The sequence below is a fragment of the Tamandua tetradactyla genome, chromosome 2, assembly GCF_023851605.1.
Source record: "Tamandua tetradactyla isolate mTamTet1 chromosome 2, mTamTet1.pri, whole genome shotgun sequence".
Taxonomy (NCBI): Eukaryota; Metazoa; Chordata; class Mammalia; order Pilosa; family Myrmecophagidae; genus Tamandua; species Tamandua tetradactyla.
In genome coordinates, this window is record NC_135328.1 from 47,309,014 (window position 1) to 47,331,702 (window position 22,689).

The 22,689-nt window shown below is 35.4% G+C and overlaps 2 protein-coding genes across 2 annotated transcripts in view; both read right to left on the reverse strand.

Moving 5' to 3' along the window:
• The window catches only part of SCAI (suppressor of cancer cell invasion), a 224,139-nt gene extending 221,473 nt beyond the window's left edge, over window positions 1-2,666 (reverse strand). The window contains exons 1-2 of the mRNA XM_077144797.1: window positions 2,500-2,666; window positions 1,742-1,786 (exon numbers count right to left, since the gene is read on the reverse strand). Coding sequence (XP_077000912.1) covers window positions 1,742-1,786; window positions 2,500-2,552 — 98 coding nt within the window. The 5' untranslated portion in view covers window positions 2,553-2,666. The remainder of the gene's footprint in view (window positions 1-1,741; window positions 1,787-2,499) is intronic.
• Window positions 2,667-5,520: 2,854 nt separating this feature from the next.
• The window catches only part of PPP6C (protein phosphatase 6 catalytic subunit), a 39,376-nt gene continuing 22,207 nt past the window's right edge, over window positions 5,521-22,689 (reverse strand). The window contains exons 2-7 of the mRNA XM_077144815.1: window positions 21,540-21,635; window positions 13,785-13,850; window positions 12,618-12,759; window positions 10,186-10,265; window positions 9,801-10,010; window positions 5,521-8,871 (exon numbers count right to left, since the gene is read on the reverse strand). Coding sequence (XP_077000930.1) covers window positions 8,623-8,871; window positions 9,801-10,010; window positions 10,186-10,265; window positions 12,618-12,759; window positions 13,785-13,850; window positions 21,540-21,635 — 843 coding nt within the window. The 3' untranslated portion in view covers window positions 5,521-8,622. The remainder of the gene's footprint in view (window positions 8,872-9,800; window positions 10,011-10,185; window positions 10,266-12,617; window positions 12,760-13,784; window positions 13,851-21,539; window positions 21,636-22,689) is intronic.

Genomic DNA, 22,689 nt, shown 5'->3' on the forward strand with positions numbered 1-22,689 from the left:
CAAGAAGAATATAGAGTTACATTCAGCAACTAATTCATCTTGAAAAGTTCACTAGGAAGTTACATCATTTAAAATTAGACATTTAATAGATCCATTATTGAGAATTTCTACGGGCACTGTATAAAACTAAAGCTGAAAAGGTAGACAGGACTTATAAAGTCCCTTTATAAGATAAGGCTAAGATGTCTGAATTATGTTCAATAAGCAATGGAGAACCACAGCAGGACTTAAAGAACAAGAATTATAAGATCAATTTGTGCAATATGGTCAGTGAATCAAAGGAAATCAGATTCAAAGCAGGGAAACCAGTCAGAAGGCAAGAGTCTGGCAGCAGAATCATGAGAGTTAAACCGGCACTGCTCAAAAGAAATATAATGCAAGCCAAATATATAATTTTTATTTTTCTAGTAGACACATCAAAAAAAAAGAAATGGGTGAAATTCATTTTAGTAATATTTTATTTAACCCAATGTATTTAAAATATTATTTCACCATGTAAGCAATGTAAAAATTAGTTATGACATTGTTAATTTTTTGTACTAACATAAAATCAGATTTGTATTTTACATATACAGCACAACTCAATTTAGACACTAAATCTTCACTGGAAATGTTTGATCTGTACTTAGATAACATAAAATTTACAAATGAAAAAGTAGATTCCTATACCCAAGTTGTTCCAAACAAACTTAAAACCTTTTCCAATAATTGAATCAAGTATCAGTTTTTTTATTTAGATTACAAGTAAAGAAAATTAAAAATTCAGCTTCTCGGTCATGTAGCAGTCATGTGTGTTAACTACACTGTATAGGCTGCTGGCACTGTCACCGCCAGCATTTTATACTTACCTACTGTTGAGGTTTTCTATGTACTAACAGCAATAACGTATCAAGTATTAACTGTTACAGTAGTCATACTGGTCACATCTTCATCACCTTACTTTCTCTAGGACAGTGCCTACATCTGTGAAAAAGGAATCTTCTAATGACAACACAAAATTGCCATGTAGTACCTGACACATGGAATGCACCTGAAAATATCTGAGGAATGTATATATGCTACTCGAGAAATAATTCAGTAGTTCGTAGAGTTCTTAAGCTTTTTGTTTTCTCTCTACTTTCCTACTGTTCAACAAGTTCACTGTTTATTAGACCTCATGTACAATGAAAAAAGAAAAAACAATAAGAAAATCTATTATCAAGTGTATATTCAGTGGCGGCTATATAGTGTAATGGTTAAGAGCTTAAGCCTCTCTGAAGACAGGCTCCCTGGATTGAAATCCTGGCTCTGTCATTTATTAGATATGTGATCCTGGGTAAATATTTGGTTTAGCTACCTCTTCTGCAAAATAATGAGGATGGTACACACTTCCTCGGGTGTTTGGAGAACTACAAGAGGATAACACATACAAAGCAATTGGCATATAGGGTATGTTCAGTGAACATCAGCTTCTTAAACAGAGCTGGTGGAAAAGGTGGGAATTATGATTAAAGTAAAAAACCAGGATTTCTTAATTATCCATGCTCGTTTCCACACTGTCTTAGATATATTAAAGAGAGAGAGACAAAGTATAGGTAGCAGTCTGAAGCCCTGGAAAGGTCTTGCAAAAACAAAAACAAAAAAGAAGAAAGAAAAGCTAAATAAAAATACTTCATCTACTGACAGGGTGTATAATTATGCAGTATGGCACAGGTGCAGCCAAGCAAACAGAAAAACACAAAGCAAAATAGGAAAGCATTACCTGCTTTTCCGTTTTCGAGGTGCTTTCTCCACTGTGCCAGTCAGTCTATATGCCAAACAAATAAAGCAGTAACTAAAAGTAACACATAAGAACATATCTCCGCGCCCTACTGTGCCCATCTAGAGCTAAACGTACCACCCTCTGGGACCATAAGGCTCCCTAAGCCCATATCTGACCTCATGGCCGCCTCATGCCCTGTTTCTCCTATTTACCGAGACCAAGCAATCCTGAGATTCACTGCTCCCCCAATGCCCTCTTAGCCCAAAGCCTGCTCTGCCTCCTAGCCTCTCGCCCCAATCTCAGATTCCATTTGTCACAGCCCAACACCCCAAATCCACCCATCTCCACCTATTCATTGTCTGCCTCATCAGCCCCGCAAACCCCTTCGAGCACCCCTTCCCCATGCCCAACCCCTCCGGACAGTGCACAACTCTTCCGAGCCCCGCCCCTCCAGGCCCGGCACCCCCTGCATTCCATCGTCCCTCCACAGGGAGCCCGCGCCCTGCCCCTCCCGGCCCAGCGCCCCCAGCCTCACCTCTCGGCGTCCCTTCCCTCACACGCCCAGCTCATCCGGGCTCGAGGATGCGAACGCCACTCAGCCTGTGCCCCCGTCCGGAGGGCGCCCCCCAGACCCACACAGTCTGCACCCGCGTCCCTCCTGTCTCAGCACCCCGAATGCTTCACGGCCCCAAGCCCTGGGCCCGCTCCCTCGCTCCCACCCATTCCCAACCCCGACCTCCACCCAGCCTCCGCCTCACCTGGGGGTCAGGCGACTCCGCGGCTGCTGCTGTGGCCGAACTCCTCTGACCATCCGGCTCCGGCTCCGCCGGGGGAGCTGCTCCGGCGGCCGCAGGGCTCGCTCGGGAAGCTGAGGCGGCGGAGGATGGAGTAGGCGGAGAGGCGGGAGGAGGGCCTCGCGCCTCTGCCTGGCTTGGAGCGGGACCTCCCCCTCCGCGCCTCTCTTCGACTCCGATTGGCTAGGGCCATAGGATGGCCGGAAATCTGGCAGTCGATTGGACATGCGGGCTGCCGCATCTCGCGCTGCCCACCCAGATGTTTGGTTGAGACTGCAGGTGGCGGCGGAGGTGCCTTAGAGCTAGTAACAGACCCGGGGGAGATCTAAACGCCACCGTGTGCTGGAAAGTAGAAACTACGGCTCCGGCACCGGCCACCTGCCCTCACGTCCTTCTAGCTCTGCATCCTGCACCTCACATACCTGCTGGCCTCCACCACTGCACCAGGCAGGAACCAAAAGCCCAAGCACTGCAATTCCCCAAGCTCCTCTGGTAGGTGCGACAGTGCGGCAACTGTCCCCAAACGAGCTTCCTTTCGAACCAACTCGAATGCAGTCTGTGTCACTACATCATAGCTGAAATGGTCTCAGCTCACAGCTACCCTTCACAGAGGACCCAGCCAGAAAGCTCTTTAAAGAATTCACCAAAATAAGTCATGGTTTGCATGTTTAACCCTCTGCAGGAAAGATTACAAGCTTGGATGCAGGCTTCCAAGAAAGGAGATTTACATTACCGTGAAAGAAAAAAAAAAAATCAACATTACCAACAGAATTTATGTCGTAACTGAAAGCTGCGTGTTCCATTTTGAAGGCCTTCATCCTTGAATGTATGCTAACTATCCTACTTTACTACAGATGATTGTCATTTCTACATCAGTTAGACTTCACAAGAAATTTTACAGCATTTTCCAACTGACAGACCCAAGCATGCAAAACTACCAACTTCTGTTAGAAGCACAATATTACCTTTCCTCTTCAACTTCAACAATAAATAAAGCAGAGCTCATTAATATATGTTCTTCCTTTAGGGCAGTATCACCTCAGTCTTTCTACATCTCTATTCCAGTCTCTCTACAATAACAGTTTGGTAGACCCTTAGGATCTGGAACTGAGAGGAAGCAATAACTTTCTCTTAAGCCACTTTCATTTTTTTTTTTTTTGCCACTTCCATTTTATTAAAACATTTTTATACATCAATAATGTGACAGCCTAGAGCAGTACACAGACACAACAAACTGGGGACAGATCTCTCACTGATCTTTGCAAATGGCAAAAAGGAGGATACTACAGCTCTGCTAAATATCAAATTTCTTTTAATGTGAAGGGTTGTCCTTAGTATTCTGAGATTGACCCCTTTATATCTAATGTTGAAATGACCTTTCTTTTATGAAATAACAGTGATGGAAATTGTAGTGGAATTTTTTCATGCCTTTGACGAAAACAAATATTGCCAAATCTGTTGGCCACCCAAATCAATATTATATGTAATGCCAAGGTCACAGAACTATAAATCTCCTTAATACCAACAGTATCAACTTTTTATTACCAAACCAGAAATGAGAACCTATTTGTCAGACAAGATGAGAGGAGGGGGAAAGAGTCCTGGTGGATAGGATCAATTCACCAGACTAACCTTGAAATATCATTCATCGTGTTTCTTAAAACATTAAAATCCTCTGCCTGACTTTCAAGTTCTTCCATAATTTGACCAGTGCCTCTGTGATCCACTGTGCTCTTGTCAATAGAATTTCATCTAGTCATTTCTCTTGTCTTCCAAAGTACCCCCAAGTCTTACCTAAAATTAGTATTATGTCCAAAATATAGTAATCTGACTCTGCTTTTACACTGTGGAAAATGCACATCCCATCATTCCAGTCCAAGTTTAGTTCACACTTCCTCTTTAAAGTCTCCCCCAGTTACCCCATCCTACATCAAACATTTCCTTCTCCGACTTTGTTGTACTTACATAAACTACACCAGGTTAGCAAATACATTTTGCCTTGGACTATTCTTACTTCCCAATTACACTGAATTTGGGCAAATGGTATATATGAGCATGCACCCTCAATAAATGGCAGCTTTCGGTCAGGTCCTGGGTGCTTTACCTGTGCTATTTTTAACCCTGAGATCAACCATGTCAAAGTATATATCTTATTTTACACTCAAGAAGTTTAAGATTCAGAATCCAATTTGCTCAGGGTCACAGATACAATAAGCAATACTGCTTAAGATGTAGTGCTTAATATGTATCCTGGTGTGCCCTATCGGGGTTCAAGTTCCAATTCTCCTATGCAACTTTGGGAAAGGAACTTATTTGTTAAGCCTATCTCCTCATCTGACAAAAAGACAATATAATCAGAGTCATATAAAGGGTTCCACAAAACAGGGCATGTGCAGTATTTATCTAAGTGGTTTAACACAGGTTAGTTGAAATAACCGCATGTATTCTTTCGCTATTCCATAAGGCCTTCATGAAGTATTTTATATCCCATTTCCAGTTATACACAAAAGCAAAATCCTGAGAATAGTAGGTGCCCAGAGATTGAGTGGAAATACACTTTAGTAAGTTTGCTGATAGAAAAAAAAATCTATAAATTTCATGCCTTTTGAATTAAGAAAACATTCGACTGATACAAGACTGCATGAACTTACTCTGCAGGTGACAAAGGCATATATATATTCACCAACTGATTGAAATTAGAAAACTAAAAAGGAGGAGAATAAGGAACCAGCCATCCCTGAGCATCTATTCTGTGTTTGACATCATGGTAGGGGACTTTCCAAATGTTTCTTTTCGTCAGCATCTCTGTCCACTGTAAATACACAACTGAAAAGAGTCATAACGATTTCATAAAGCATGGTTCTGAACATGGATCCAACACATAACAATGTATATTGCCTTTAAAGAATTGGAACACTTAGCTCAAAGTCAAATGCAGAACTCGAAAAAAGTTTCACATTTGTTTACCAAAGTCAGGCAGCCAAGTGAAGGAATAAGCATTTTTTTTAATTTAAGTTACGTTATATAAAACACTAACTTATCAGGACATACTACAGACTATACATTAGATAAATTATCTTTTGACAAACTTCCTATAATCTTTTATTAATTTACACTGAGGGCATACAGCACCTTTCATCCAAAGAACTGAAGGTGCTTTACAAACATTAGCATTTTAAAAACAATTACATTTTAAAAATCTGGATTCTTGTTGTTAAACCTCTTTTACTCCAGATACACAATTTTCTGGAAGCTGATGGAAAGTGATTCTATACCTGACAATGAAAAGGCTCAGAGAGTCCTGATTTGCTTTCACAATACAGATATTTTTCAAAACCTGGTGCTGGGCTTACAAAGCAAAAACACACAAATCTTAATGCAATTAACAATATTTCAAACCTTATTTCAAAAGCAAAACCCAGGGTTTAAAATAACAAAATCTTTCAACAGTTCTAGATATCCAAACAGAGTAGGAGCTGATGCAAGTTGCATCCTGATGAATTCCTGATTCAGCTTTTTAGGATCACACTCAGATACACACATTTAAAGTAGTGAGATTTTTTCAGGTAAAAGCATTATGCTATAAAAAGTTAGCCAAGAGCATATCAAGCAAATGAGGAAAGGGAGTAAATGGAAATTGAAAGTAGACAGTTCTCAGCAGAGCCTAGGATACTTTATTAAAAACCAAGTATATCATAGGTAAATAAAAATAATTACCCCATTAATAAAACATAAGGGATTTTACATTCAGCCTAGATGCAGGGAGTAACAGATCCTCCTGCCTACAAACCTATGACTTTCAAATACCTTTCACCACGTGATTATGCTATATAATACATAGCCCTTATTTATTAGAGGGATTTAAATATTCCTTTTAGGCTTAGAAGGTCTAATACATTCACTCTCTCCTCCCTTTACATGTCTAGTAGTAAAAACTATATTTTTTCTCATGCAAAAAAGCCATTATTCACTTGAAGAAAAATCAGGCAAAACAGAGAAAGCAGTAAAGAAACGGACAGATTATTGGCACATGCCCAACTAGTGACAAATAAATGTAGTACACCATGACTTAAAAATAAGTCACAATACTGGGATAACTAAAACAACTACCATCAGTCAAAGCTAAGGAATGTCACAAGGGAAGAGAGGGATGAGGGTTACCAGTTTTAACAGTACAACTTGAAAGCAGTGTACAGCAAGCACTTAAATACAATTACGGTAAAGGGGAAAAAAATACTAGAGATCTATTCAAAGATCACATCAAGTTGACTACATCATTAATTTCCAGTGTTTCACAATTAGTAAAATAAACAGCTATAGATCCCTGTAAAATAAAAATCCCTTTCCCTCTGATTTACACTGGGGTCAGGGCAGTAACATGAAGCTACTGACCCAACATTAATTCAAGTGTGTACAGCAAGTGTCTTAGCCGTTTCTTTCATAGAGTTAAAAAATTAAAAACTATACAGGAAGTCGGTGGTAGGAAAATAAATCAAAGCAGTATTGTGCTCATTTAATAAAAGAAAATCCTGGTGAAAAACTATATGCCTAGAAGCTTAGACTATAAGGACTTTTATTGCATTTTTAGGTAACCTGGAAGTTCTTATCCTGAAGGGGAAAAGTTGATCTTCAAAACTACCTGAACAGATACTAAAGTGCTTTATTAATTGGCTGGTTTCACAAGATTTCCTGGAATGATAAAAATGAATTATAGTAAAGGGATACCAACTATTTCAAAAAATAAAAATTCCAAAAAATAGTTAATTCCCACATCATTTATGGCCACAATCATAAGAGATACTGGAACACTTGTCCTTATTAAGTGGACAGTTGCATATCAAGAACTGATCATCGCAACCCTTTGGATATTCAAATTACACAAAGCTGAAACACAGTATCACAGACCTTTACAAAAAGGACAATTTGTATCTTTCTATACTTTTAAAAATCTGTTTTAGATTACAGTTCACAAATACAAGAGGCCTGACTTTTCAACTTTTCCAGTTGCAATAAAAAATGAACACTTTCTAAAAGTTAAAGTCAAATGTTACAACAAGAGAAAAAATGACTTCTATTGAAAAATACATAGATTTTACTTAATGATATTCAAGATAGATTGTAAACTGGACTGATCACATTCTACTCAACTGGTATCAAATGAACACATCAGCATTACAAGTATTAAATGTTTTTCTATTACTATAGAGAATATAAACCAAAACATTAATATGGCAGTTATGTTCTTTAGGCACAGTTTAGTGATTTTTTTTTTTTAATAAATACTACTGGATTTCAATTGAAGTTTTAAACTCAAAAACCAAAGGGCCAAGAACTCCAATTAGGAAAAAAGAAAAAAAGAACATTTTTTAAGATAACAATGTAAGCTGTTTAAAATGCCTAATACCTATCCTATCTGGGGTTTATTTAAGATTACTTTATTAAAAAATACAAGGAATCTGAAAAAAGATCAATACAATTATCTTAATGTACAAAGTCATAAGCTGTAGCAGTTTTTAACTAAAATTTAAAAACACAACAAGGAGGGCAGCCCTTTAGACCAATTTATTTTATATCCATTTAAAATATCCAACAAAGGACAATGAAGTTTACAGCTGGGACAGGTATACATAATCGAGGCAGTTGCAGTCCATCGTGCCCACTGAATAACAACTTTGCTGCTGAAATTTCTTAAAACTCAACAAACTAAAACAAAAGGCTGAATGATACAAAAAGAGGAGTATTTTGGTGTAGTCTGTTCTAATTGGCTTTTAAAAAAACCAAACACATCCTGTTTCCCCCAGACCAGTAAATAAGTAAGAGCTACATGCAGCAGTGTGAATATTAAGACATTTCTCAAGTCTTCTCAAATGAGTCCAAGTTAGGGAAGGGATGGGGGAGAAAACGGATAGAAAAACATTGCTATAGACACCATAACAAACAATAAATTTAGATAATTTAAAATAAAAAAGGCAAGAGGCAGCATTTCAGCAGCAAAGTGCTCAATAAAAAGTATATTGTAGAGGGTAATACAAGAAAGTTGGGGTAAGAAGAGGACAGGAAAATGGGTCAGCAGGATGGGCGAAGGCCTCAAAGAAAATATGGCGTCGTCGTTCTGGGAGGAATAACACGTTCTGAATCTGGAACTGCCCGAAATAACTTTGGTTCCCTTGTATTTACATCTTTGAAGACCATAATCGAGGCAATATTTCCACAACGATAGCAGTAGTTAGGAGCAGACCATACTGTTACCAGCTTCTCATCAAACATAAATTTATAGCCTTCATGCACTAGTTGGTGTGCTCTGCAGATGAGTTTCAAGTTGTTGATATGAACAAACTGTAAATTAAAATGGCATTGTAAATATTCAACATATAAAAGAAGATCAGCCTACATATATAAAAATATAATTATTTACATAAAATGTCAAGTCCTGTTGACAACTAGCGTGCTCATAATTTAGAACCCAATCTACAATTATTTCCAATAATTTCAATAAATTATAAGCAAAGCAAGCCACTTTAGTGATTTTTTTCCTGAGTCAATCATAGAGCTATTGAATTGTATGGCCACATAATTAGCTAGAAGACACCAGGAAGAAAAACATTCTGTAAATGCTAACAGATATGAAACAAAAGAAGATATTTTTAATGGTTTAATAATAAAGACATTGCTATCAATATCTATCATTTACTAAGGGTTTAGAATATATAGTTCTTGCAATAACTCTGAAAGAGATTATCCTCCTTTGCAACTTAAGGAAACTGAGGTTCAGAAAGGGTAAATAACTTGCCTAAATTGCACTGGTGGATTCAGAACTTAGTAGTTCTCCAGCTTCATTATGCCGGATCACTCCCCAATGTAAAGGCTCATCCCTATATATGTATGTATTCACATGTATTTATATATATGTGTGTGTGTGTGTGTGTGTGTATATATATATATAAATTTTTTAATTGAAAATAGCTGGACCTCAGAAAGTTGCCAGTTTTGCTCTTTCTATCCTGTTATTTAACTGCAGTATTTGGAAAAGAAGGAACATATATTTTACACATATTAACCAAGTAGATGCTGAAGTAGGTGGTTTTATTATGTGATCTCATTTAATTATTAAGACACATTTGGGTAAACTAGACTAGAAATTCGATATCCCTGGACATAATAATTTGAATAAACTAGACCAAAAGTTTTTAAATTAAGGCTACCATAATTCTTTATCCAAACCAGTAGCAACCAACAAACCACTTTTCAAAAAATGTTGGCTTTACCTCATTTGTGACCTTTGCTCCAAAAAGCCAACCTGCTCCTCGAGGACTGATTGCCCAAGTATCCACATCTTCAGGATCTGACCAAACCAGGTCACAAAATGCTCCTTTATGAGGAATTTCCTGATTCCGTTCAATAGTTCGAATTTGATCCAGTGTTTTGATATCAGGAGATAAGCCACCATGAACACACAAAATCTGTTCATCTATTAACTAGAAAGTAAAGAATATTAAAGAGTTGAATATAGAATAATATAACTCAGTTGTATCTAAATTACTCCATGAATACGAAAGATCTCAATGTAATTGAGATGGCAGAAAAAAAATACGCAATGTGTTCTTGGCAGGAAAACACTTAAGGTTTTAAAAAGGATTCATATAAACTTACAGCTGCTACTGTGAGCATGTCAAAAACTTTGGTACAATATCTCCAGGCATTAGCATTTCCATATTTGGTTTGGCACTCATCTGTGAAAGAAACAGAAAAGAGTTCTCATTAATGAACTTCTGAATCTGCAAATAAAAATAAACACATCCAATACTAAAACAAACAGCCTTCAAGAGAAAAGAAACAGCTTCAACTAGGATGGCAAGTATAAAGTATATTTAGCCATAGTAGACCCTTCAAGGAGAACCAAAAGGAGACTAGCATCTAGCTATAATACATATATGTACACACACTAAGGATGTGGTCCTGCTTTTCATTCCAGGAGTGGTCCCAAAAAGCAGCTGCAATTATTGTCAAAATCCTGTCACAGGGAAGAGCTAAATATTTATTTCATACAACCCAAAACAAATACTTTTGGCCACTATATTATTGGGCAATTTTACCAAACTGATTATTTAAAGCAACCACCTTATCCAAGCAAGATAAATCTAACAAGTTGGAGAAGCCTTAATAGTAGGAATATGGGTAATTCCCATCTCAGCATTCCTCAGGTTTAGGTTACCTTTCCTGAGATTTTCTGCGAATTATGCAACTAAATGCTTACGCTCCAGTAGGTATGCCTGTAGTCATCACTGAGGACAGACTGCCCAACAGGCTCTGATGTACTCCCAGTTGAATACCCTCTCAGCTGTCTACATACTTAACAGGACCAACATCTCTACTTTCAGTTAACAACATACATGTTCTGTTCTTAGGCTGCTTCCCTAATTTGAAAAAGCTAACATCCCACTGTTGCCCTCACTGCCGCTAGAACTGATACAGGAAAGACAACTATAGGGTATGATCAATCCTCATGCTTTTCTAAATTCTATTTCTATAAGAAGCAGGATCTTCATGTAAACTTGCCTTTAGAGAATTCTAACATTGAGTTCATTGCAGGTAGGAACCTTGTCCTTTCACCTTCACACACACAAAGACCTTGGTTCATAATAACTACCCAGTAAATATGTGTCAATGACAAAAGAAGAGCCAATATAATTAACAGCTATATATATATATTTTACTGCTTTAAAATCAATGTAAAGTCCCATGATAACTAAAATTATCTTCCTCCTGAGATGAGTCTCTTTTTACTATACAAAACCATAAAACCAACAACACAACAAAGCTTTGGCAATAAGAAAATTCAGTATTAGATTTTGTGCTGTCATTTTCTTCAGTCAAAACATCTTGATTAAAATATTCTCCTTCCCTTTTTTTCCCTTTTGTCTTACATTGATGGAATGTTGGTCAAATTCTTAAGACAACTGGAGCTAGTTGTTGCTATAACTGAGCTTAAAGACCACACTGTAATACTAATACTAATCACTACACAAAATACCAACTACTTTGCAAAAGGAGCAAAAACTTTGATTTCAAAAGGTATACAGTATTTTATGAATGAAAAAAAAGAAGTAACCTGTAGAAAGGAGACAAATATTAATCTCCAACTTGACAATCATTAATAAGAAAGTATATAGAAAAATAAAGGATCAAAATCTCTCAATTTAGTAAGTGAAAATGGCTCACAAATTGAATGAGACATCAGTCTAGATCAATAACAAAAGATGACTCAAAACATAAAATCTAAAACAAGAGACTAATATTCCCAAATCTCTTAGTATCTGCTCCAATTGTGTTCAAGTAAAATTCATATTCTTAATCTCAATAGCTCTGTATCTCTTTCAAAGAGTTTTCTAATCTCATTTTTTTTTCAACCTAATAAAAGTTTTATAGAAGCAATTAGTTTGCTTTTAATAATTGAATTCTGCTTCTAATCCATGAAGTCTTGGCATTCTCTGGGACAATACAGTATGCAGAGATATATGTAAAAGGATATTCATTCAGCTATGTTTCCAACTGCAACTTTAAAAGAACTCCCAAGTGCACAGACACAGGAACTGGTTAAATCAAATATCTGAACAGTGTTAATATTATAGATTTTATAAAAATAATGTCAATTAAGTGAAAAAAGAAAAACAGTCATAACATAGCATTAGGTGAAAAATGCAAGTATGACTCCAGGTTTTCAAACTTGAGCATGGAGAACTCTCACCATTAGCAAATTTTAGGGTCCCACCCCAAAAGATTCTAATTAGTAGGTCTGTAGTGGGCCCAGAAATCTACACTTTTAAAAAGTACCCCAGGTAATTCCATTGCAGAAAAAGTTGGGACTACCCTTTGAGTAACTCTTCTACTGAGATATATACCAAAAAGATAACTGGTTTTCTCTCCATGGTAAGATTTTCAATTGATTGAAAAAAATGGGAAAGTTAAGGGGTAGAAAAAGATTTCCTAATTTCACTATAAAACACACGTGTAACTTGTGTGACTTTTTTCCAAAGAGGAATAAGATAAATAATATTCAGAATGAGAGAAATAGAACGTCTTACCATAAAATCCATACACCTGTGTTATCTGTCTACTCTCATGATTTCCTCGCAATAGTGTAATACGATCAGGCCACTTAGCCTTTAGTGCAAGAAGGTAAGTGAAAGTCTCCAAACTATAGTAACCTCTGTCTACAAAATCACCCTGTAAAATAAAAGCTTATAGTTATAAACAGTACAATAGTCAAAATACTCTTTTAAAAATATACCAAAAGGCACAAACTCAGAGAAATAACCCAAAATAACAATGAAAAAATTACACATTGAATTGCTTGGAAATTCGATTCTATCAGAGAACTCAAATGAAAGTAAATAAGCAGTTTCTACAAAATGTTTGTGCTAATCCTATGATTCAAGAAAGGCATGGAATCTGCCATGCAATTCTCTCAAGGACTTCCCCTGCAAAATCACCATTTTTTCAATCCTCTATTACTTTATTAGATGTTCTGAAAAAGTTATGTTTCCATTTTTTTAATAAATCTTAACTTTTAAAAATCATTTTAACTGTATCAGGAGAACTGCCTATTTAAAGAAAATAGTTTTTTGTAAAAGCAAATACCAAAATTTTAATAGTTTCTAGTTTTAGCTTTCTATTCAATGACAGCATATGATAACTTATAATATTTACATTTCCCATCAATGTTTACAAAAACAGCTAAAAGAAGGGGGAGGTGGCTTAAAAACTTTCAGAAGGAAGGAAAATGATAGCAGGATTCAGAAAAGTTCAATGATAGCATTACATTTCAAAAGTAAACAAATATATACCTTAATACCAAATGTCTGTGTGTGTACATGTATAGACATCAATTCATACATTAATAAGAGATAACGAATGCTCAAATAATTTAATAAAATAACAGTAAACTGAAGATTTATGCCTTAAACCAGAGATTATGGGCTATTTTCTGCTCACTATTATTGAAGACTAAGAAGTGTACTAAAGCAGTGATTCTCACTCAGAGGACGCAGCAAAATGGAAAAAAGAACACTAAAAAAAAAAAATTCTGCCAGGTGATTTTCATGTTCTGAACGCTGTCATCACCCACTGAGAATCACATCGTCATATATTTAAATAGTGACTGTCATATGGCAATGAAAGTATTATGTGACTAACATATAAGTCAAATTATTTCAATAAATAAGCACTTAATATCACTGGTGTTTACATACCATAAATATGTAGTTTGTGTCAGGAACCTGACCTCCAGTTCTGAATAGTTCACAAAGATCATAAAACTATAAAAGAAAGGCAATAAATGCTGATTACAAATCCTATTGAGGTATATTTTAAAAAGTGAAAGTGAAATGCATAAAAAAGCAGTTTATTTTAATATTTACATTTATAAAAAGAAATAAAGTGTAAGCAAAACTGCCAAGCACGTAATTCCTAAGCCTAGAAAAGGTACTAAACAAAGCTCACATGGTTTCCATCAAACCATTCCTAGGTTATTAATCTTATAGAATCCCTTTCTCAAATTTCTTTCATACATACTCCCATCTATCTCATAAGAATTCTAGAATTATTTATCAGTTATCTAACATCTCAGTAAGCTAAGCTAACTGCCCCTATATTCAGAATCTATTTTAATTAGACAAAAGACTACAAAACCAATAGATCAGAATTGTTTTTTTTCTAAATAAGCATAAATGACACTTCACAGTGCCAATGCAATCAAACTACCGTACTACACTTTACTGTTGGAGAAGTAATATTCATAACAAGTACCTAAGGTACCACAGTCATGGAGTGTCTTCTGAAAACTTAGTGAAATAAGTAACCAGTAAAAAAGAAGAATTGTATATTTCATAATACTCTATTTGACTGAAATTGATAATTGGTGAATTGTATATTTAGAAATTTTAGTCAACTAGATTATCCTAATCCCATCATTCAGAACAAACTCTTTACTATGTTTCTGAAAAAGGATTTTGGATTAAGGGAAGTCACTCTAATAATTTCCAACACTTCTTTCACACTTGAAAATAAAATAACCATTTAAAATTCTAACACTTAAAACAAAGCAGTTGGCGGGCCGCGGTGGCTCAGCGGGCAAAGTGCTTGCCTGCTATGCCAGAGGACCTCGGTTCGATTCCCGGCCCCAGCCCATGTAACAAAAACGGAGAAACAGAATACAATAAAACAAGAAAATGTTTAAAGATGTTTCCCTTTCTTCCTTCCTTCCTTTCTTCTATCCTTCCTTCCTTCTCTCTGTCTTTCCTTTAAAAAAAAAAAAAAAAAAAAAAAAAAAAACAAAGCAGTACATGAATATTAGTCACAGTGAACAAAACTGAAATTTAAATATTAACTACTGACAGAAAATATTGTAAAAATATTTTACAGTAATGTTTCATAAACCTTTCAAGTTTAAAATTAAAATGTCCTATCTTTTTAAAATTTGCAAACAAATAAATGAAACAAATACTCAATCTGAGTTGAGTGGTACACTATTATTTGTTCAAAGTATCTGCTACCCCTTTCTATTAGTGGCATTCCTCCCTGGTGCCCTCCCTGTGGGAGGGGTATGTGTATATGTACTTGCATGTGTGTGTGTGTGTGTGTGTGTGTGTGTATAAATATACATATATATATTTTTATAAATTTAAAAATAAAAACAGTAAGAGGAGTATGATGCCTATAATACACATATGTATATATATATATATACACACACAAATGTATCTATTACATTCTCTTTTAATATATCTATATTATAATCTAATATAGCTATACTTTATCGTTTCAAAATAAATAGCTATAATCATTTTAGAAAGAATCTGTCAAAACATTTCAAGACCTGTCAAAACATTTCAAGACCAATTAAAATGTTTATAAATTTGGGTCTAGTAATTCTGCTTCTGTGACTATATTCTAAAGGAAAAAAATTAAAATACTATATAAACATAAAAAATTTATAATGGCAACATTTATAATAACAAAAGAAACAACATTCTTGACTAACAAAAGGGAATATTTTTATAAATTGTGATCTACCAATTCAAGGATCTTATGCAATTGTGAATAATGATTACGATGAAGACTATGAAACAAAATGGAAAAAAAATGATTAGGGAAAAGGAATACAAAATTATACCTATAACCTAACTACACAATTTACTATGTAAAAATTGACTATTATACACACAAGTCAGAAAGGAAACATTTAAAAGGTTTATAAAACAGTTGCTTTTATAAAAGTATGGTGGAAGTGCCAAACCTCTCTATTGATGAAATTTATTATTAAATAAAAGCTTTACAACTTCCCACTAGACCTAAATATATTTAATAGACAGACAATTCAATCTTCTTCAATGACCCTTAGTTTCCTCTTCAAAATATTAGAAGTTCTATCCAAAATTCATTAATATCATAAATATTTACTAAGAATGTATACAGAGGCATATCTTTGTTCTACATCACTAAAAACTCTCATCATTTCAAATGATATCTACCATTCACAGTATGTTTTTCATATTTCAGACACTGCAAATATCCTCATTTTAAACCAAGAACAATCCTCAAAGCGGATTTTATTCCTTCATTAGAGGCAAAGAAAAGGCTAGCTAGCTCAGGAGTCCTCAGACTTTTTTTGGTTTCAGGACCCATTAACATTCTCAAAAATCAGACGTCCAAAAAAAGCTTTTGGTAGGTTAAATCAATTTGTATTTACCATATTAGAAAATAAAACTGAGAATTTTTTAGAATATTTAAATTCATTTTAAAATACCAACAGTGAAAAATAAAGATTAAACCATTATATAGTACCAAGCATATTTTTAATGAAAAATGCACTGTTTTACAGAACAAAATAAAAAAGTAGTGAGAAGAGTAGCAATTTTTTTTTTTTTTTTTTACAGTTTTGCAAATTCCTTTAACGTCTGACTAAACAAGACATTGGCTGGAGTCTCATATCTGCCTCTGCATTGAATCTACTGGGATATGCAGATGGACATACATGAAGAAATATACTTCATAACGGTACATAGTTGCAAAAGGGAGGAATATTTTAATGACCTTTTCAAGATAAATTTACATAGTCTTCTTTATACTGTCTTAAAATCTGATAAGAACTAATTTAAGAATCTTAGAGGTTAGTCATAATATGAAATCTACCACTATGGAAGACAATTTGGTGTTTCCTTAGGAAACTAAGTATCAAGTTACTCTATGATTTGGCAATACCACTACATGGTATATATACCCAGAAGAGCTGAAAACAATGACACAAACAGACATTTGCACAATGATGTTCATAACAGCCTTATTCACAATGGCCAAAAGATGGAAACAATCCAAGTGCCCATCAATAGACACAAGGATTAACAAAATGTGGTATATACATACGATGGAATATTATGCAGCAATAAGACGAAATGACGTCCGGAAGCACATGACAAGACGGATGAGCCTTGAGGACATAATGCTGAATGAAATAAGCCAGACACAAAACGATAGATACTGAATGATTCCACTTTTATGATCATGGTAAAGTAAAATCAGAGGCCTATAAAATCAGATACATAGAAGCTAGAGAGGCTGAACTTAAATGTAAAGGAACAGACAGAAGCGAAGATGGTTCACTAATGGGTCTATAAGTAATATTACCATATTAAAGGTGAACATGATTGAAAGAGGATGTACAGACTCATGTGTTCCACTGACTAACACTACAAATATAAATAAGTTTTTGCATGAACTACTGCAACAGTATGAATCTTGTACAAAGAGTGCATAAGTTCGGTGTATAGGGGGAAAACTGCTATCGCATGCTATGGGCTATGTCTAACAGAAAAACATTAACAGTACCACTGCAACGCCAAGAGTAAATAATGGGGGAAGGGACAAGAGTTAAGGGGAGGTTTGGATTTTCTATTTGGTGAGGGTGTGTGTTTATTGGTTAACTTTTTCTTGGGAACAATGAAATTATCTAAAATTGAGAGTGTTGATGGACTCTTGACGTTGGACTTTCTACAGACGTCCAATGTATGGAGGTGGCTTAAGGATGTATTAACTGAAAAGGAGACTGGCGATTGCTGGTATATACATATGATCACATATTGTGCTGCTACAAAAAGGAAGTTGTGAGACATGCAATATTGTGAATGAATCTGTGGGACATTTGGTGAGGCAAAATAAGCCAGAAACAAAACAGTAAATATTGTATGGTCACATTTAGAAAATACTTACAAGAAAACAGGGCCCTAGAGCATAATATATACAACTTATTCTCAAATCTCAAAAAAACTGATAGATAGATGATAGACAGACAGAGAATACAGTATGGCAGCAAATGCAGCAAAATGTTAAAGACTGGTGGATGTGGGTGTCTGGTGGCGGGAGGGGTATGTTGGAGTTCTCTCTGTGCATTTTGTATTATTTTTGTAACTATCCTATAAATTTGAAATTATTCCAAAATAAAAAGTTTAATAAAAAAAGAAAGAAAGAAAACAGAGGCTTAGATTGTAAACTCTTATAGCAGTCACATTTAGTCCAGAGAAGTAACTGTTATTTCTGGATTTTGAGAGGCTGTTTTATTTATATATAATCTGATATTTAGAGTAAGAGCAAAGCCAATCAGGTCTGGATTAAGGTAATTCAGAATAGATGGGTAAGGAAGCCACTGTTTGTATTTTAGAACCTCATTTATTCTTTGAGACCAAAGAAATGTTTACTTTGTCCAGAACCTTTTTTCTGTAGCACATGCTCTAATTCAACCTGTCTGTATAGATCATTTAAACAATCTAAACACAGGGAGCTCAGAATAAGAATAAGGACCTTTAATCCGTATAGTTTAATATAATGTCTGGATAAATCCCAGAGTATATTAAGCAGATAATCAAAAGTATTGGCAAGGTCCCTTGAGGGAGGGGAGAAAAAAACATGGAATTAAACTTAACCACCGGGGAAACCCGATACTGTGTCAAACATTAGGGACACCCAAATCAATAGGCAAAGTCCTTGATCTTAAGGCTTGCTGTTGTGAAGCTTCTGTAGTAGAGAATCTTAGCCTACCTAGCGGTATGCCTAAGAGTTACTTCCGCAGGACCTCTTTTGTTGCTCACATGTGGTCTCTTTCTCTCTAAGCCCAACTCTGCAAGTAAAATCATTGCCTTCCCCCCTTGTGGGACATGACATCCAGGGGTGAAAGTCTCCCTGGCGGCGTGGGAGATGACTGGCGTTGTGGGGATGAGCCTGGCCTTGGTACCATGGGATCAACAATGCCATCCTGACCAAAAGGGAGAAAAGTGTAACAAATAAGTTATCAGTGGCTGAGAGAGTTCAATTAGAGTAGAGGCTCTTGTGGAGGTTACTCTTATGCAAGCTTCAGTTAGACACTGCTACCTTTCATAGCTTACCAAATCCCAAGCAAAACCATTTCCGCCAATCCTAAAAAACACCCAGGGTGTTATATAAGAATCTACATGCACTAGGGTAATTTTCCAGAATCCTACAACCTCCAGATGAGTCCCTGGATGAGATAAGCCCTGAAATGCAGAGGGGACAGCCTCTCCAAATCATCAAATAGTTCCATCCCCCTATTCCATATTATCAACAGCCCCTTTCATCATGAAAAAGCTAGAATGGGCACAGCATAAATACCCCTAAAGAGGAGGAAAAAGATCAAAGGTAATAGAGTTATACAGAGAAGGTAGGGTTTAACAAATGAGTATACTGCTGACATTATATTGATATTTCTTTTAGTCTCTAGTATCTTGGAGCAGCTGGAACTAAAATTGTAGAATTGTAACCCATACCAACTCTGAAATCAGTTCTACAACTAATTGTTGCAATGTGGTTACTGCTTTTTTGTATATATGTTATTTTTCACAAAAAAGAAAAAGTCGATTGTGATGATAAATGCACAGCTATATATGATATTGTGAATCACTGATTGTACACTTTGGATGATTACAAGAATGCGGATATATAATATATATTAATAAAAATGTAAAAAAATATGAAATCTGAAGCCACAACAATGATCTTTTCATACACTGCTACAATGATGTAACCTGGAAAATGGAAATGACATTTCATTACACAACACCAAAAAACCATCCGTGCTACAGTACCCATCTCAGCAGAAAAGTCTTCAAGAATTGGAAGCTGTTAGGGTCATGGTGGTGATAAACCTGAATTTTCAAAAATTCCAATATTTCACTTGAAAGCTCACATTATCATTGACAACAAATACTGCCAACTTTTTCTCACTAGATTACAATGCTTCAAGACTTCTCAGTATTATATGCACGCTGACTTATCTATTCATACTCATAACCATATCCTGCAGTTTCAGAACTGGCCCAAAGGGAAGACAACATTACAGGTCTCAAAGAACACGTCTTAGGTTTGATTCAATCAGTCAGCAGATATTTAGAAGCCCCACAAATTTCAAGCTTTCCTTTAGCAATTGTTTTTAAGAATAAGGGAAATAATGCTCATGGTTCGGTGGTAATCTTAAAATAACATGGGTCAAATGAACTGAAGATGAGTCTCAAATCTCACCTTTGCCCTTTAGTACCAACATGAATTTGGGCCCAATTCTTCAATCTTTCAATCTCGATCTCCTCTAAAAATAGTCCTTTCTCATATGGCTCTTTGAAAAAATTTACTGACATGGTATATATAAAAACTAATTTTGTTTACCTTAAAACACAAGATAAATATTAGCAAGTGTTATACAGTTGGCCAAAAGCATACACAGTATAGAAGTACAATTCAATTATTTTAATTAACTGTAAGAGTTTAAGGTTGTTCTCTAACTTCCTGTCCTTTGATCATGGCTATGGTTTGTGTATTGAAATGTCCTTGATCACACAGGAAATCCTTACATTTTAATAAAATAACCAGGGGAAAATATTACTTGGTTTATTCCAATTCTCAGGAATGTATTAAGGAAACTGCATTATTTATGCAAAATTTCACAAAATACACGTTTACTCTACTTTTGGAGAGAAGTTATACAGAAAATTTAAGAAATTCTTTCTTAAAGCCTTCTTTACAGAACTATAATTTTAACAGATCAAAGATGACATAATGGAGCCTCTATTTAGAAGCTGATAAAATACAGATATCAAATTTATTATAACCATAAACACTGTGAAAACAGTTTGAAAAAGTCATAAGGATATGAACCCTCTAAGTAGCCAAAATAGGACTTTATTCAAAGAGTAGCTCTCATTGAGAGCAATTTACACACATTTCTACTACTAGAGGTAATGACACTTTTGGCAAAAAAACAGCACAGATGAAAGTTAAGTCTTGCTGGCATCCATAAATGCTACACTTATTATTTTTTGTCTTATAGTCCCAACTACATTGTATGTACATAAACAGGCTATGAGTGCCCTGTACAGCTTTCACTGAGCAGTGAAAAAATTTTACAAGTACATCTAAGGTTCCGCAGTAGGCTGAACCCTGGCAGTAAGAGTATAAAGATTTGTGTACCTTCAGTTACTGCTTTGAAACTCTTTAAAAATAAGAAAAGAATAAAAAACAGGTAAAAGAATGAACTAAAATTTTCTCATCACAGTCTATCTATAATTCCACATCAAATTATGTACCAATAATTTTAACTTTCTGAACCACTGCTATTCTAACATTCACTAAAGAAATATTAAGTTTCTAGCAATATGTGACATAATAAATAGGGAAAAAGCCTTCAATGTCTCAGATTAATCATATTCCAACAGTCCATATTTGGGTTTCACATCCCCTTTTCCACAGAGCAAAGATGTTGCATGCTATTCACTTTGCAAATGTAATCTCAACAAGTTCTACAGTAAACCAAGAATCATTAGTGTTATAGAAACTGAGGCAACCTACCCAACTGCCTGCTGGTTTTTTGTATATTTTGCAGGACAAGTAAAAACACACATGAAATATGGACAGAATAAAACCTAAAAACCTGCTCATGAAAATTTTACCTGTCCATGTATGTCTCCACACACTGTTACTGGCGTTGATACTGGCTGAACATTTGACTCTTCTAAGAGGAGGTCACAAACATAGTCACATAACCGCTATAAAGAAAAAAAAAAGTAAACTTTAACTTTAATATTATAACAAGGGATAAAATGCTAAAAATTACAAGAACTAATAACAAGACTAAAAACATTTTTGATAGTAAAGAAAACCACCCTGTGATGATTCTGGAGTAAGATTTCTGTCAGCTTTTCCCTATATAATGCATAAAGAATGATTATTTCAAAATGTTAACTCCTCGATCATAAATTCCACATAGGTAGGAGCCATACAGCTTTACAAGAACTGGAAAATGATGCTTTCCACAACACACACCCCAGCACCACCACCATCCCAAAAAAAGAGTAAACACTTACATTTAGAAAAAGTTTTTATCTGCTAAATTTTAAAGTAAATTACAGAAGGGTGGATATTCATATCTGTGCAATGGAGGAACGAATTCCTAGGGGCACACAAACAGGGCCATAACAAGATACATGCACAGAATGGATCAGGGAGGTTCCAACACTGTGGCCTAAAGCTATTAGCTAAACTCACTGTATGATAAGTTCTGAAGGAGAGCACATCCTAAGGACAATTTGCAAAGACAAGCAAAGGTATTTTCTTTCTTTTTGGTTAGTTCATGGTGATCAAGGAAAGGTCTGTCATAATACCATCTGGATAAAAGCTTAAGGAACAGATCTTCAAAGTCTACATTCCAGGGACAACACAATAATATGAAAATGTCCAAGTTTCAGTAAAAGGTTACTATACATACAAAAAAACAGGAAGTGATAACTGAGGCAGAGAAGAAAAATAAAGCATTAGAAATCATCAATGAGAAGGAACAGGCCTAGGACATTGCAGACCAAGAATTTTTAACGGCCCTAAATATGTTCAAAGAGCTAAAGGAAAACATGAACAAAGAATTAAAATAATCAGAAAAACAAGAGAAATACACAAAGAGAATATCAACAGAAAGACGGAAATTACTAAAAGGAACCAAACAGAGCTGAAGACCACAATAACAGAAATTAAAAATTCCCTAGAGGGGTTCAACAGCAGATTAGTGCTGACAGAAAAAAAGCATCAATGAACCTGAAGATAAGACAA